This window comes from Martes martes (assembly GCF_963455335.1).
Source record: "Martes martes genome assembly, chromosome: 7".
NCBI lineage: Eukaryota > Metazoa > Chordata > Mammalia > Carnivora > Mustelidae > Martes > Martes martes.
This window is the reverse complement of record NC_137894.1, coordinates 105,046,986-105,062,189: the sequence shown is the minus strand read 5'-3', so window position 1 is coordinate 105,062,189 and position 15,204 is coordinate 105,046,986. Positions and strand designations below refer to the sequence as shown.

The 15,204-nt window shown below is 36.2% G+C and overlaps 1 protein-coding gene across 1 annotated transcript in view; it reads left to right on the top strand.

Moving 5' to 3' along the window:
• The window catches only part of CCDC175 (coiled-coil domain containing 175), a gene marked incomplete at both ends in the record, with an annotated part of 65,330 nt that overhangs the window by 37,127 nt on the left and 12,999 nt on the right, over window positions 1-15,204 (top strand). The window contains 2 exons of the mRNA XM_080808417.1: window positions 362-500; window positions 5,756-5,835. Coding sequence (XP_080664543.1) covers window positions 362-500; window positions 5,756-5,835 — 219 coding nt within the window. The remainder of the gene's footprint in view (window positions 1-361; window positions 501-5,755; window positions 5,836-15,204) is intronic.

Here is a 15,204-nt window from a genome sequence, read left to right as displayed (position 1 = left end):
TATTCTGTTTTGTTCCCTATTCTCCCACACACACAAAGTATGATCAACTAAGAGATTTTCTCAAATAGATATTTAGGGTTGCATTAATAGGATCTTAGCTGTAGAGCCAGAGAAATGAATGGATCTTTAGAGAGCCCATTGAATCTAATCTCCTTACTTTGTAGATTGTCAGAGAGCGAGTCTATCAGCCAAAAAATATTGTTTAAATACCTAGTATGTGCCAAATACCTTTCTGTGCATCTCAGGATAAGAGAACACTAAGAGAGAACTCAACCTCTTGAAGAACTTACATTCTGCTTTGGAGTGTAAATTGTGTAAATTCTCCAAATTTTGCTCACAATTAGCTTTATTTTCTTTAAAGAAAAAATTTGTTAAGGCAACACAAAGTAATAAAGAAAAGGCAGAGGAACTAGTTGAGTGTCTTCCACAACTTCAAGTGGCAGAAGAAGAGTACAAAAGCAAAAGTGGGAAATTTGAAGAGCTCAGTAATATTATTACAGGTATGTATGAAGCTCTTAGTAATTGACCGTAAGCCCAGGTAAGGATTTCACTGTTCTAACACAAGGGAGGGTCATCGGTCACAAGCCAGTGGTGAAATTGTCTAAACTTTTGCTATCACCTTTAATTCCCTCTTCTCTAATTTTTGCCTCATCTACTAATTTCTTCTCCTTTACATCACAGTCTTATTGTTGCTCTTGTTAAAATTTTCCTTTTCTCTTTTAAAGACTTTAAAATTAAGAATTAGTAGCAACTGTATTATGTGGTTTCTCTCTGTACTTTGTAAAGGTAGAAAGAACTCCTTTAACCTTTACCATATGGAGTGGTTTTTTTTTTTTTTAAGATTTATTTATTTTAGACAGAACACAAGGAGGGAGAAGGGCATAGGGAGAGAGAGAGAGAATCTTCAATAGACTACTCGATGAATGTGGAGATAGAAATCAAAACAGTCTATGTCAAAAAGATACAATCATATGGAAACACAGTATGTTGAAATGTAAAACAAATATTTTAAAGTGAATAGTGGAAATTGCCAAGCAAAGTAAATTTTAAGAATATAAGATGATAAGCCCCAAACAGCCAAAGTAATGTTGAAAAAGAAAACCAAGGTTGGAGGCATCACAATTCTGGACATCAAGCTGTATTACAAAGCTATAACCATCACAACATTATGGTATTGGCACAAAAACAGACACATAGATCAATGAAACAGAATAGAGAACCCAGAAATGGACCCACAACTCTAGGGTCAATTAACTGTTGACAAAGCAGGAAAGAATATCCAATGGAAAAAGACAGTCTCTTCAACAAATGGTGTTAGGAAAAGTGGACAGCCACATGCAGGAGAATAAAAGTGGACCACTTTCTTACACCATATACAAAAACAGACTCAGAATGCATTAACGACCTAAATGTGAGACAGGAATCCTTCAGAATCCTAGAGGACAACACAGGTGGCAACCTCTGTGACCTCAGCCACAGCAACTTCTTGCTAGACATGTCTTCAAAGGCAAGAAGAAAAAGCAAAAATGAACTATTGGGACTTTATCAAGATAAAAAGCTTCTGCACAGCAAAGGAAACAGTCAACAAAACTAAAAGGCAACTTATGGAATGGGACAAGATATTTGTGTATGTCTTATCAGATAAAGGGCTAGTATCCAAAAAATATAAAGAATGTATCAAACTCAACACCCCAAAAAATCCAGTCAGGAAATGGGCAGAAGACATGAACAGACATTTCTCCAAAGAAGACATACAGATGGTCAAGAGACTCATGAAGAAATGTTCGCTATCACTCAGCATCAGGAAATTAAAACCACAATGAGATACCACCTCACACCAGTCAGAATGGCTAAAATTAACAACTAAGGAAACAAGAGATGTTGGTGAGGATGCAGAAGAAGAGGAACTCTCTTACACTGTTGGTGGGAAAGCCTCTCTGGAAAACAGTACGGAGGTTCCTCAAATAGTTAAAAATAGAACTACCCTATGACCTAGCAATTGCACTATTAGATATCTATCCAAAGAATACAAACTTCGTGATCTGAAGGGGCACCTGCACCCCAATGTTTATAGCAGCAATATTCACAATAGTCAAACTATGGAAAGAGTGTAGATGTCCATCAACAGATGAATGAATAAAGAAGATGTGATGTACATACATATATATAATATTCCATTGTGTAATATATATATCATATATATAGTATTCCATTGTGTGTATATATACTTATATATAATATAATATATATTATAATAATATTAATATATAATAATATTCCATTGTGTGTACATATATACACAATGGAATATTATTATATATATGCACACAATGGAATAGTATATATAATATATATAATGGAATATTATTATATTATTACCATACATAATATATATATTATATTATAATATAATATATTAGTCATCAAAAAGGATGAAATCTTGCCATTCGCAGTGATGTGGATGGAACTAGAGGCTATTGTGCTAAGTAAAGTAAGTCAGAGAAAGACAAATACCATATGCTTTCACTCATACTTGGAATTTAAGAAATAAAACAATCGAACATAGGACAAGGGAAGGAAAAATAAAATAAGACAAAGCAGCGAGGGAGACAAGCCATAAGAGATTCTTAATTATAGGAAACAAACTGAGGGTTACAGGAGAGGAGGTGGGAGGTGTAAGTGGGTGATGGGCATTAAGGAGGGCACTTGAAGTAATGCCTACTGGCTGTGGTCTGCAACTGATGAATCACTAAATTCTACCTCTGAAATGAATGATATGGTATATGTTAATTAAATTTAAATATTTAAATTTAAAATGAAATTTAAATTTAAATAAATTTAAATAAAAATTTCTTTAAAAGAATGTAAGATTATAAGAATAAGTACTTTGGATAATTGGTCTGGTTGCCATTCCTCCATTGATTTTCCACTTCTTGCCAGATTTTCATTTAATTAACTCAGGTAGATTTTTTTGGGTTTTTGCTACTTCTACCAAGAGTCATGATACACATGTACTCCATCCCCAATTTTCTGTCCTCCCAACCTTTCCTCCCATCCCTTCTTGTGCTAAGATGGAGGATGTAAGAAACAGGACGAATATGAAAATAAGCAATGTATTATCATATATTACAAGTTCTGATTTTCTTGAGGCAAAGAAAAGAGAGAACTACTGAAGAAAGTAGAGAAAAGATAGGAAGGCAAGAGACAGGTAGAAAAGGGAACATAAGAGCAATGTGTTCCAGAGAGTAGAAAAATATGCTTTACCTGTAAGCAGTAAGACTTACAGAGGATAGAATCAGCTCAGTACATATAAAAAACAATGTAATGATTTTGGCTAAATCTGATGGGTAAAGCATGCATCTATCTTTGCTTCCTAATGAAACTTCATAACAAATAAGTGTAAAAGATTTTTTTTTAGGGAAAAATGTTATAAACTCACAGATATAGAGACTGGAGAGAAGATACCCAAAACAAATTTTTGGAAGGTGTGATTGGATAGAGGTATTAACAGGAACGGGAATACGAACAGCAAGTGCCTGCAAAAAAGCACACCATGAAAGCAAGACGTTCTCTCCACAAGACCTGGCAAGTCTTGGGCATTGGAGGACCCTGATACCGTGAAGCTGAGATGAGTCATGGAGCTGAAGATTGGTTGAAAATCTTTATAAAAAGCAGTGAGACTGGCAGGTCAGATGCTCTCTTCTGTGCAGCTGAGTGACTATTCCTCCAAATGCTAGAAGAGAAGTTGTTGCCTCCATAGATTCTAAACTGCAGGATATCAGATATGACTGAGAGTAGAAGGCAGATGCTGTACAGAGACCCCCCTTCCATCGGTCAGCTTGATGAAGGCTGCCAGCTGTGTGTGACTATTCTCTAATCCCTCCCCTACCCCACTCTGAAGAAGGAGGTGGTTGAATTCTTCTCAAGGAAACCAAACCATCTCAGAGAAAAGCCCGACATAATCTAACATTTCAGGATCCCCCAACAAAATGGCTGGTCCCTTCCTTATCACTGTACAATGAAGCCCACCCAGGAACTGAAATTTTAGTGCCTCATGCTTAAATAGGAGTGGACAATCAAAGATCACCAGACACCTCAGGAAAAATTCCAAAATGAAATGTAGAAACTAAAGTAGACAGAATAACAGAAGTGATGGAAACATAGATGACCCAAAGAATATAAGAATACTTCTAAATATAGATTCTCGGAGATTATATAGTCTCTCTGTATTATACATAATGTGTATTTATAGTCTCTACATATTATAGAAAATATATATTATGTTATAGAGGATATATCTTTAAGTTATATTTGTACAAAAAATAATGCATTTATGAAAAAAGAAGATGCTTAAAGAATAGAAAACAAGAAAGAGCTATTAGCAATGAAAAAAATAACAACCAAAATTTTAAAATTCAATAGGATTCTATGAAAAGTTGAGGAAATCTCTCCAAAAACAGAAAAAAAAAATAAGCTGAGGAACAGGATAAAATTTGAGTAAGAAAATTAGAAGACTATTCTGAGAGGTTCAATATCTAATTAACAGGAAGGTCAGAGAAGAGAAAATGGAAAAAATGCAAAGATCAAGTTATCCAAGAAATAATACAAAAATATTTCTCAGAACTGGAGAATATGAGTTTCCTACTTGAAAAGGCCCATCAATCCCCAGTGCAATTACTGAAAGAAAAGACTAAGTAACATCACTTTGGGATATCGGAAGAAAAAAAATATCCCAAAGGCTTCTAGAGAGAAAAAGCAGACCTTACACAAAAGATTAGTAATCCGAATGGTTTTAGACTTCTTAACTGTAGTATTATACTAAATGTTAGAAGACATTGCCTTCAAAAATCTGAGAGAAAATAGTTTCCAACATTAGCTGCCCGTTGAAACTATTAGTCAACTACAAATATAAAATAGAGATTCATTCAGATATAAAAGATGTCAAAATATCTCATTTACTCTCTCTCAGAAAGTTAGTATGAAACTTGCTTCAACACAGAAGGAACAAATCAAGAAAAAGACGAGGATGTGAAATTCAGGAAACAGTAGTCCAACACAAGGGGGATGCAAAAGTCCCAGGTGTTCAGCTGTCCAGGAGGCCTAAAGAAAAATGAAAACAGAAGGCAGTGGGGGAGGGAAGACGAGGGGAGCTGATAGATCACCTAAGGTGTTGACCACATGGGAAGTAATATTTGGAAGATTTTATGATTCTATTTTAGATTTTGATGAATTAATGTATACATGGAAAACTAAGCAAGTAAAAGTGAGGCTATTTTTATCTCCTAGAAAAACAAAAAATTATACAGGCGAGGAGGTATAATTTTACAACATTCCTCTGTGTCTCCTCTGTGAATAATATTTATATTGTCATAAACTAAATAGTTAAAATTCATTTAAAAATATGGCTTTATGGCGATGTTGGAAGGGGGGAAACAAAGAGGTTGTAAAAGTGTGGGTGGGGGACATGGGGATGGGAGTAAGCATTTCTATGTTGGGAAGAAAGTAGAAAATGTCTTAAAATAGCAAATCAAGAAATAGCCATATAAGCATTTATTAAGAAAATAGAAGAAAAAGACTAAATTAGTTTAAAAATAGTTAATTCTGTGGGGTTAAACATAAGGGTGGGTACTGTGTTGGAAAGGAACTGACTTCGTTTTTTTGTTATAAGCCTTATAATAGTATATGACTTTTTAAATTAAGCACATGCCTTATTTCCATTTTTAAAAACCAAATGTGGGTATTTTTTCTCTTATAGCACAAAAGCAGGAGCAGAATTTACTAAATGATTACATTTCTCAAATGACAAAAGATTTTTCAAGATATTTTAACAACACGGTAAAGAATCAATGCATTCATTCTTTCTTTTATTAGAATACTGATATATACAAACTGTAATTGTGTGGGTATACGTATGTATACACAGAGACTCTAGATGCAACTAACATGTAATCATGGGAAACTCATTGGGGGGCCCCATTTTCTTATTTCAAGTATAAATTGGAAGACGCTTTCTAAGGTTCTTTTCAGATATATTATTCTGTTAATGTCCTGTGAAGATTAGGATAAGTGCACAGAGGTTGCAGAGGTGGGAAGGGAGTGGATAAAATGAGACCAGGTGAAGAGACATTTACTACCTTCTTAAAATGTATAATCAGTTGTTAGTGATAAATGTGTGTATAGAGTTGGCCAATTTAAAATAGAAACATTCTATTTTTTGAGATGCACTGATATCAAAACTAACTTTTATCATGTGGGTACAGAAAAAGAAGAAAGGGAAGAATACTATAGTAAGTATATTATATATGCAATTGTATTTTCTTAGTACAGTTCTGCTAGTGATGATCATACAATGACTAAAGATTGTGTGATTTGTAACAGTATAATGACTAAGAACCAAATACAGAATTCAGTAGAAAATTCTGAAAAATCCATAAAGTATTATTCTTTTCTCAAGAAATATTAAATCCTCCCTGAGAAAGCCTCAATAAATTCTGTTTCCTTCTCTCCCATTTTTGCCATACAATTGTTTATATATCAAAGTATATTCTGTTTTATGAAGTTGTTTCAGCAACTTGTTTTAACTTGCTTCCCAGAGTTTATGAAAAATTTCCACAAATCAGCTTTGGAGTTTTATTTATTGTTTATTCAATATCTATTAATTGTATATCTATTGTATAATTAATATATAGTGTTAGTTTCAGGTGTTGAATCATTCAACAGTACTATACATTACTCAGTGCTCCTCACGATAAGTGTATTTTAATTCTCTTCTGTTACCCATCCTGGCACCCACCTCCCCTCTGGCAACCACAAGTTTGTTCTCTGTATTTAAGAGTCTTTTTCTCTGTTTGTTTGTGTCCTTTTTTCTGTTTGTTTTTTTTTAAGATTTTATTTATTTACTTATTTATTTGACAGACAGAGATCACAAATAGGCAGAGAGGCAGGCAGAGAGAGAGAGAGAGAGGAGGAAGCAGGCTCCCTGCTGAGCAGAGAGCCCAATGCGGGGCTCGATCCCAGGACCCTGGAATCACGACCTGAGCCGAAGGCAGAGGCTTTAACCCACTGAGCCACCCAGGCGCCCCTGTTTGTTTTGTTTCTTAAATGCCATGTCAGAGTGAAATCGGTACGGTATTTGTCCTTCCTTGACTGACTTATTTTACTCAGCATCATATACTTTAGGTCCGCCCATGTTATTCCAAATGGCAAAATCTCATTTTGTTTTTATGGCCGAGGAATATTCCATTGTATATATGTACCACATGTCCTTTTTCTATTCATTTATCTATGGACACTTAGGTTGCTTCCATATCTTGGCTATTGCAAATAATGCTACAATAAACCGAGGGGAGGATATATCCCTTCAAATTAGCTTTTTCATATTCTTTGGGTAAATAGCCAGGTAGTACGATTCCTGGATTGTAGGGTATTCCTATTTTTAATTTTTTGAGGAACCTCTGTAGTGTTTTCCACAATGGCTATGCCAATTTGCATTCTCACCAAAAGCGCCCGAGAGTTCCCTTTTCTCCACATTCTCTTGTTTCTTGAGTTTTTCATTTTAGCCATTCTGATAGGTGTGATGTGATATCTCATTGTGATTCTGCTTTGCATTTTCCTGCTGATGGGTGATGAGAACATTTTCATGTGTCTATGGGCCATCTATCTGAATGTCTTCTTTAGAGAAATGTCTGTTCATGTATTTTGCCCATCCTTAAATTGGATTAGTTGGTTTTTTAGTGTTGAGTTGTGTAAGTTTTTTATATTTTTGGATACTAATGTGTGTATGTCAGATATGTAATTTGCAAATACCTTCTCCCCATCATTAGGTTGTCTTTTAGTTTTGTTGATTGTTTCCTTTGCTGTGCAGAAGCTTTTTGTTTTGACATAGTCCAAATGGTTTACTTTGCTTTTGTTTCCCTTATTTCAGGAGATGTATCTAGAAAACTTGCTGTGGCTGATGTCGGAGAAATTATTGCCTGTGATCTCTTCTAGAATTTTTATAGTATCAGGTCTCCCATTTAGGTCTTGAGTCCATTTTCAATTTATTTCTGTTTATGGTGTGAGAAGATGGTTTAGTTTCATTCTTTTGCATGTAGCTGCCTGGTTTCCCCACCACTGTCTGGTGAAGAGACTGTCTTTATTGCATATTCTTGCCTCCCTTGTTGAAGATTAATTGACCATATAATTGTGGGGGTTTTTCCTGGGCTCCCTATTCTGTTCCATTGGTCTATATGTCTGTTTTTGTGCCAGTACCATACTGCTCTCATTACTACTGCTTTGTAGAATATTTTGAAATCTGGGGTTTTAATACCTCCAGTTTTGTTCCTTTTAAGCTTGCTTTGGCTATTCAGGGTCTTTTTATGTTCCATACAAATTTTAGTATTATTTTTTCTAGTTCTATGAGAAATACTGTTGGCATTTTGATAAGGATCACATTAAATCATAAAATCTATAGATTACTTTGGGTAGTACAAATATTTTAACAATATTTATTCTCCCATTCTATGAGTATGGGCTATCTTTCCATTTGTTTGCGTCATCTTCTGTTTCTTTAATCAATGCTTTATAGTCACAGTACAAGTCTTTCACCTCCTTGGTTAAGTTTATTCCTAGATATTTTATTATTTTTGGTGTAATTGTAAATGGGACTGTTTCCTTATTTTCGCTTTCTGCTACCTCATTATTGGTGTATAGATATGCAACAGGTTTCTGTATATTGATTTTGTATCCTGCTAACCTAATGATTCCATTTATCAGTTTTAGTAGTTTTCTGATGGAGTCTCCAGGGTTTTTTATATAGAGTATAATGTCATCTGCAAACAGTGAAATTTTTACTTACCAATTTTGATACCTTTTATTTCTCTTGCTTGTCTAATTGCGGTGGCTCCAACTTCCAGTACTATGTTGGGCAAAAAAAAACTTGTGAGAGTGGAGATCCTTGTTTTTTTCCTGATCTTAGGGAGAAAGCTATCAGATTAACACTGAGTATGATGTTCGCTGTGGAATTTTCATTATGTTGAGGTATGTTTCCTCTAAAACTACTTTGTGGAGGGCTTTTTTTTTTAAATCATGAATAGATGTCATACTTTGTCAAATGGTTTTTCTGCATCTATTGAAATAATCATATGGCTTGTCTCCATTCCTTTGTTGACATGATGTATTATGCTGATTGATTTGCAAATATTTAACCACACTTGTATCCCAGGAATAAATTCCACTTGAGTCCTGGTGAATAATTTTTTTAATGTGTTGTTGAATCCAGTTTGCTAATATTTTGGTGAGAATTTTTGCACCTGTGTTCTTCAGAGATATTGACCTAAATTTCCTTTTTTTGTTCCATTTCTTCTATGTTGTCTAATTTGTTGGCATATAGTTTTTCATGATATTCTCTTTCTATCCTTTATATTTCTGTGGTGTTGGGTGTGATTTCTCCTCTTTCATTTCTGATTTTGAGTTCTCTCTCTTTTATGATGAGTCTGGCTAACAGTTGATCAATTTTGTTGACCTTTTCAAAGAACCAGTTCCCAACTTTATCCATCTGTTCTATTGTTTCTTTGTTTATTTGTTTTCAGTTTCTGTTTCACTTATTTTTGCTCTAATCTTTGTTATTTCCTTCATTCTACTGTTCTACATCCTACTATTATTTCCTTCATTCTACATTTGCTCTTCTTTTTCTATCTCCTTTAGGTATAATGTTAGGTTGTTTGTTTGAGATTTTTCTATCTTCTTGGGGTAGGCCTGTATTGTTATAAACTTCCCTCTTAGAACAGCTTTTGTTGTACCCCAAAGATTTTAGACTATTGTGTTTTCATTTTTATTTGTATCCGTGTATTTTTTTAATTTCCTCTTTGATTTTTTGTATGACCCTTCATTGTTTAGTAGCATATTATTTAAGTTATGGCCATTTATGTGCTCCTTCCAGATTTTCTTTGTGGCTGATTTCTGGTTTCATAGCATTGTGGTTGGAAAGGATGCATGGTATAATTTCAGGTTTTTTGCATTTTCTGAAATTTGTTTTGTGGCCTAATATGTGATATGTTCTGGAGAAGATTCCATGTGCACTTGAAAAGAATATGTGTCCAGTGTTTCAGGATGGAATATTCTGAATATATTTGTTAAATCTATTGGTCCAATGTGTCCTTCAAAAATCACTGTTTCCTTGTTGATTTTCTGTTTGGATGATCTATCCATTGATGTAAGTGGCATGTTAAAGTCTCCTACTATTATTGTATTACTATTGTTTACTTTTTGTTTTTGTCATTGTTTGCTGTGTATTTGGGTGCTTCCATGTTGGGGGAATAAATACTTATACATATCTTCATGTTGGATTGTTATGATTATGATTCCCTTTATGATTCTATGTCCTTTGTTACAGTGTTTGTTTTAAAGTGTATTTTGTCCGATATAAATAATACTATCCTGACTTTCTTTTCACTTCCATTTGCATGATAAATGCTTTTCCATCCCTTCACTTTCAATCTGCATGTGTCTTTAGGACTGAAATAAGTCTCTTGTAGGTAACAAGATGGGGGTTGTTTTCTTGTCCATTCCAATATGTCTTTTGTTTGGAGTGTTTAGTCCATTATTAATAGGTGTATATACTTAGTGCCATTTTTTAACTTGTTTTAAAATTTTAAATTTTTAAATTGTTTTATATTTAAATTTAAATTTTAATTTTAAATTGTTTTAAATTGGTTGTTTTTGTAGTACTTCTCTCTCTTTTTTTTTTTTCTCTTGCTTTTCTCACAGTTTGCTGGATTTTTTAGTGACATACTCAGATTCGTTTCTCTTTATTTTTTGCATGTCTATTACTGGTTTTTTATTTGTAGTTTCCATTAGATTTATCTAACTTCTTATATACACAGCAGATTATATTAGGTTGATAGTCGTCACTTAAGTCTGAACCTATGCTAAAAGCACTAAAATTTTATTCTCCCTCTCACCCCCAACATTTTAGGTATGTGGTATCATACTTCAGATCTTTTAATTTTGTGAACCCATTGACTGATTTTTATATACTTTTGTGCTTCCTACTTTCTTAGTCCTGATTATTGTCTTTCCTGTCCACTCAAAGAATCCCTCTTAACATTTCTTGTAAGGGCTGGTTGAATGGTCATGACCTTTAACTTTTGGTTGTCTGGGAAACTCTATTTCTCCTTCTATTCTGAATTGTAGCTTGCTGAGTAAAGTATTTTTGGATGCAGGAATTTTCCTTTTAGACTTTGAAAATATCATGCTACTCCCATCTCTCTGTGATAATTCTGTTGGAAAAAAAAAATCAGCTGATAGGCTCATGGGGTTTTCCTAGTGTGTAAGTTTCTTTTCTCTTGCTGCTTTAAACATTCTCTTTATCGCTACATTTTGCCATTTTAATTACCATATGTCTTGGTGTGGATCTCCGTGGGTTGTTTTGTTGGGGGTTCTCTGTGCATCTTGGATCTGGATGTATTTTTCCTTCCCCAGATTAGGGATGTTTTCAGCTATTGTATCTTCAAATAAATTTTCTGCCCTCTTTTCTCTCCCTTCTCCTGGGATCCCTATAATATGAATGCTATAACACTTGATGGTATCATTGGGTTCTCTTAATCTGTTTTCATTTTTATTAGTCATTTTTCTCTCTCCTGCTCAGCTTGATTGCTTTCTATTACTTTATCCTCTGGGTCACTGATACGTTTTTCTGCTTTCTCCAGTTTACTATTTGTTTCCTCTAGTGTACTTTTTATTTCAGTTATTGAGTCCTTCATGTCTGATTGATTCTCTCTTATGTTTCCTATCTCTTTGTTGAGAGTCTCACTGAGGTCCTCCACTCTTTTCTTAACTCCAGTGAGTATCTTTATGATCATTACTTTAAATTCTATTACCTGGCCTATTACTTACTTCCATTTCATTTAGATCTCTTGCTGTGATTTTGTCCTGTTCTTTCATTTGGGACATATTCTTCTGTCTCCTCATTTTGACTAGCTCTGTGTCTGTTCCCATGTGTCAGGAATATCAGTTATGTCTCCTGCTCTTGAAAGTAATGGACTTAGGAAGAAGAGATCCTGTAATGCTCTGCAGTGCAGTGTCTCTCACGCACCAGAAATTGGTGCCTCGGGGGTGTCTCATATGTGTGTTGCATGCTCCCTATTTCTGTGGTAGAGCCGTGTTTGCCTTCAGTCCAGCTGTCTGCAATGGCTCTCTCTGAATATTGTGGTCAGGACTTCATCCCTGTGCTGTTAGCTATGTCTGGGGTCATGTTGGGCTTGAGCTGAGTCAGGTTAGGGATTTGCGGAGCTGTGGTAGCACTGAACTGTAAGGTGCTCTCACTGTGTTGTCCTCTGAGAAACTTTCATTGGTGAGTGGGGCCTGCAGTCAGACCAGATGTCTGCCCCCAGCCCACTGCAGGGGTCTGAATCAGACAAATGTGTATGGTTATCTTCCCCTCTCCCTGGGACAGGAGTCACTTTGGAATGGTGCTGGCCTCGATCAGGGATGATTACACAGTGCGAGGCTAGTGGCACTGTGTCGGAGGGACTCCTGCTAAGGGTGGGTCTACAAGAGAATGTGGGTGGGTAAACATTGTTATAAAATTGTATGCTGGTATAAAATTGTGCTATAAAATTGTGTTTATTGTTATAAAATTGTGTGACCTCTTGCAGCTGGTCTGCTGCAAGAGGGGACCTGTGGCCTGCAGAATGGCCAAGGGCAGGTCTGTAGAAGAATACAGGGATGGGACATGAGGTGCCAGCAAGGTCATTGCTGCTCTGCTGTTGGAGGGGACCTGGAGCTGCTTTAGAAAACTGCCTCACCAGAATGGAGGGGGGAGGTCCGAGGAACAGCGTAAGGGCAGAGTGGGCTGTTAGTAAGCTAGGCAGGAGTGTCCAGGCTGCCCTGGTTCCTGAAGGTGTCTATGTATTTCGTCTGGGGGTCTGGAAGAGAAATGGTGCCTACCAGCTCTTTTGTTCTTAAAGTCACCCAAAGATCCCTGCCCCTACAGTACATGCTCTGACATTGGTAAATAAAATCTTCCTGTGTACTCCAGGCATTTTTCAAACTGCTGCTTCCATACCGTATATTGGTGGGGCTCTTCACTGTGATTTATCTTTAAGGGTGGGAACTAAGTTTTCTATTGCTCTCCACCCATTGCAAAGCCCAATCCACTATTCCAGGTGTTAAGCCCTATTTAACTGTAAGAACTGTAAGTTAGGCCCATCTGGTTTTCAAAGCCAATGTTGTGGGGATTCATCTTCCCAATGCAGCTCCCCCTTGCCTGGGATGGCTGATGAAGGGTCTTTTCTTTTCCCTCTCTGTGCCTGTGGTATCCCTCTCTCCTACGGATCAGTTTGGCTCCTGGCCATGTCTCTGCACCTCCTATCCTTTTCAATGTGCTCTCTTCTCAACATTTAGCTGTGAAGAGTCCGTTCTGCCAGTTTTCAGGTTGTTTACTGGATTATCTGCCCTGATGCGGGTGTTTTCTTTATGTATCTGTGGGACAGTGTGCTTAGGATTCTCCTATTCTGCCATCTCTCATTGTGGTTTTGATTTGCATTCCCTGATCATTAGTGATGTTGAGGATTTTTTCATATGTGGGTTGGCCATCTGTATGTTGTCTTTGGAGAAATGTCTTTTCATGTCCTCTGTGCACTTTTTAACTGGATTGTTTGGGCTTTTGGTGTTGAGTTGTGTAAGTTCTTTATATATATATATTTTTATATTAAGCTCTTATCAAATATGTCATTTGCAAATATCTTCTCCCATTCAGTAGGTTGCCTTTTGTTTTGTTAATGATTTCCATCACTGTGCAAAACTTTTTATTTTGACACAGTCCCAATAGTTTATTCTTGCTTTTTTTTCCTTTGCTTGAGGAAATATATCTAGGAAAATGTTTTTATGGCTGATATCAAAGAAATTACTGCCTATGTTTTCATCTAAGAATTTTATGGTTTCCAGTCTCACATTTAGGTCTTTAACCCATTTTGAGTTTATCTCTGTGTATAGGGTAATAAAATTGTCCAGTTTCATTCTTTTGCATGTAGATGTGCAGTTTTCCCAGCACTATTTATTTTTATTTTTTAAGGGGGGTGCAGGGACAGAAGAAGAGGGAGAGAGAGAATCTCAAGCAGACTCCTTGTGAGAGAGATCACAAGGAGGCAGAGAGGCAGGCAGAAAGAGGGAGGGGGAAGCAGGCTCCCTACTGAGCAGAGAGCCCGATTCGAGACTTGATCCCAGGACCCTGAGATCATGACCCGAGCTGAAGGCAGAGGCTTAACCCACTGAGCCACCCAGGTGCCCCCATTTTGTCATTTTAATTACTATGTGTGGACCGCCTTGCATAAATTTTGTTGGGTCCTCTCTCTGCCTCCTGGACTGGGATGCTTCTTTCTTTTCTCAAATTAGGACAGTTTTCAGCTATTATTTTTTCAAATAAATTTTCTGCCTCCTCTGTCTCTTCTGAGATCCTTATAATGCTTATGTTACTACAGTTGATGACATCACTGAGTGCCCTTTACCTATTCTCATTTTCTTTTATATTTTTTTTCTGTTTGCTTTTCAGCTTGGTTGATTTCCATTACATCTATCTTCCAGATCACTGATCTGTTCTTCTGCCTCCTCTAATCTGCTATGGATTTCCTCTAATGTATTTTTCATTGCAGTTATTGAGTTCTTCATCTCTGCCTCTGTTTTATATTTTGTATCTCTCTATGGAACATCTAACTGAGCTCTTCCACTCATTTTTCAAGTCCAGTAAGTATCCTTATGACCATGAATTTGAGTTGCCTAACAGGCATATTGCTTATCTCTATTTCATTTGGTTTTATCCTGTTTTTTTTTTTTTCATTTGGCACTTATTCCTCTGTCTCCTCATTTTGTCTAACTCTGCTTTTCCGCCCTATGTATTATAAAAGTTAGCTACATATCTTGATCTTGAAAGTAAGTAGTGGCCTTTTGAAGAAGAGGTCCAGTAGTACCCAATGATGCATTGCTCCTTGTTCACCAGAGTCAAGCACTTCAATGGCATCTCTTTTGTGGGTTGTGTGCACCCCACTGTTGTGGCTGAACCATGTTTCCCTATAGTCAAGTCCATTGCAATGGCCCCTTTGCCTGTTTTATATGCACCAGACAGTGTTTGGTCCCTGTGCTGTTAAAGGGACAGTCTGGGGCTGCTGAGGGCTTGTAGTTAGGTGATGTCAGCATTCAAACCAGAAGCCTCCTATCAGCCCATCTGCT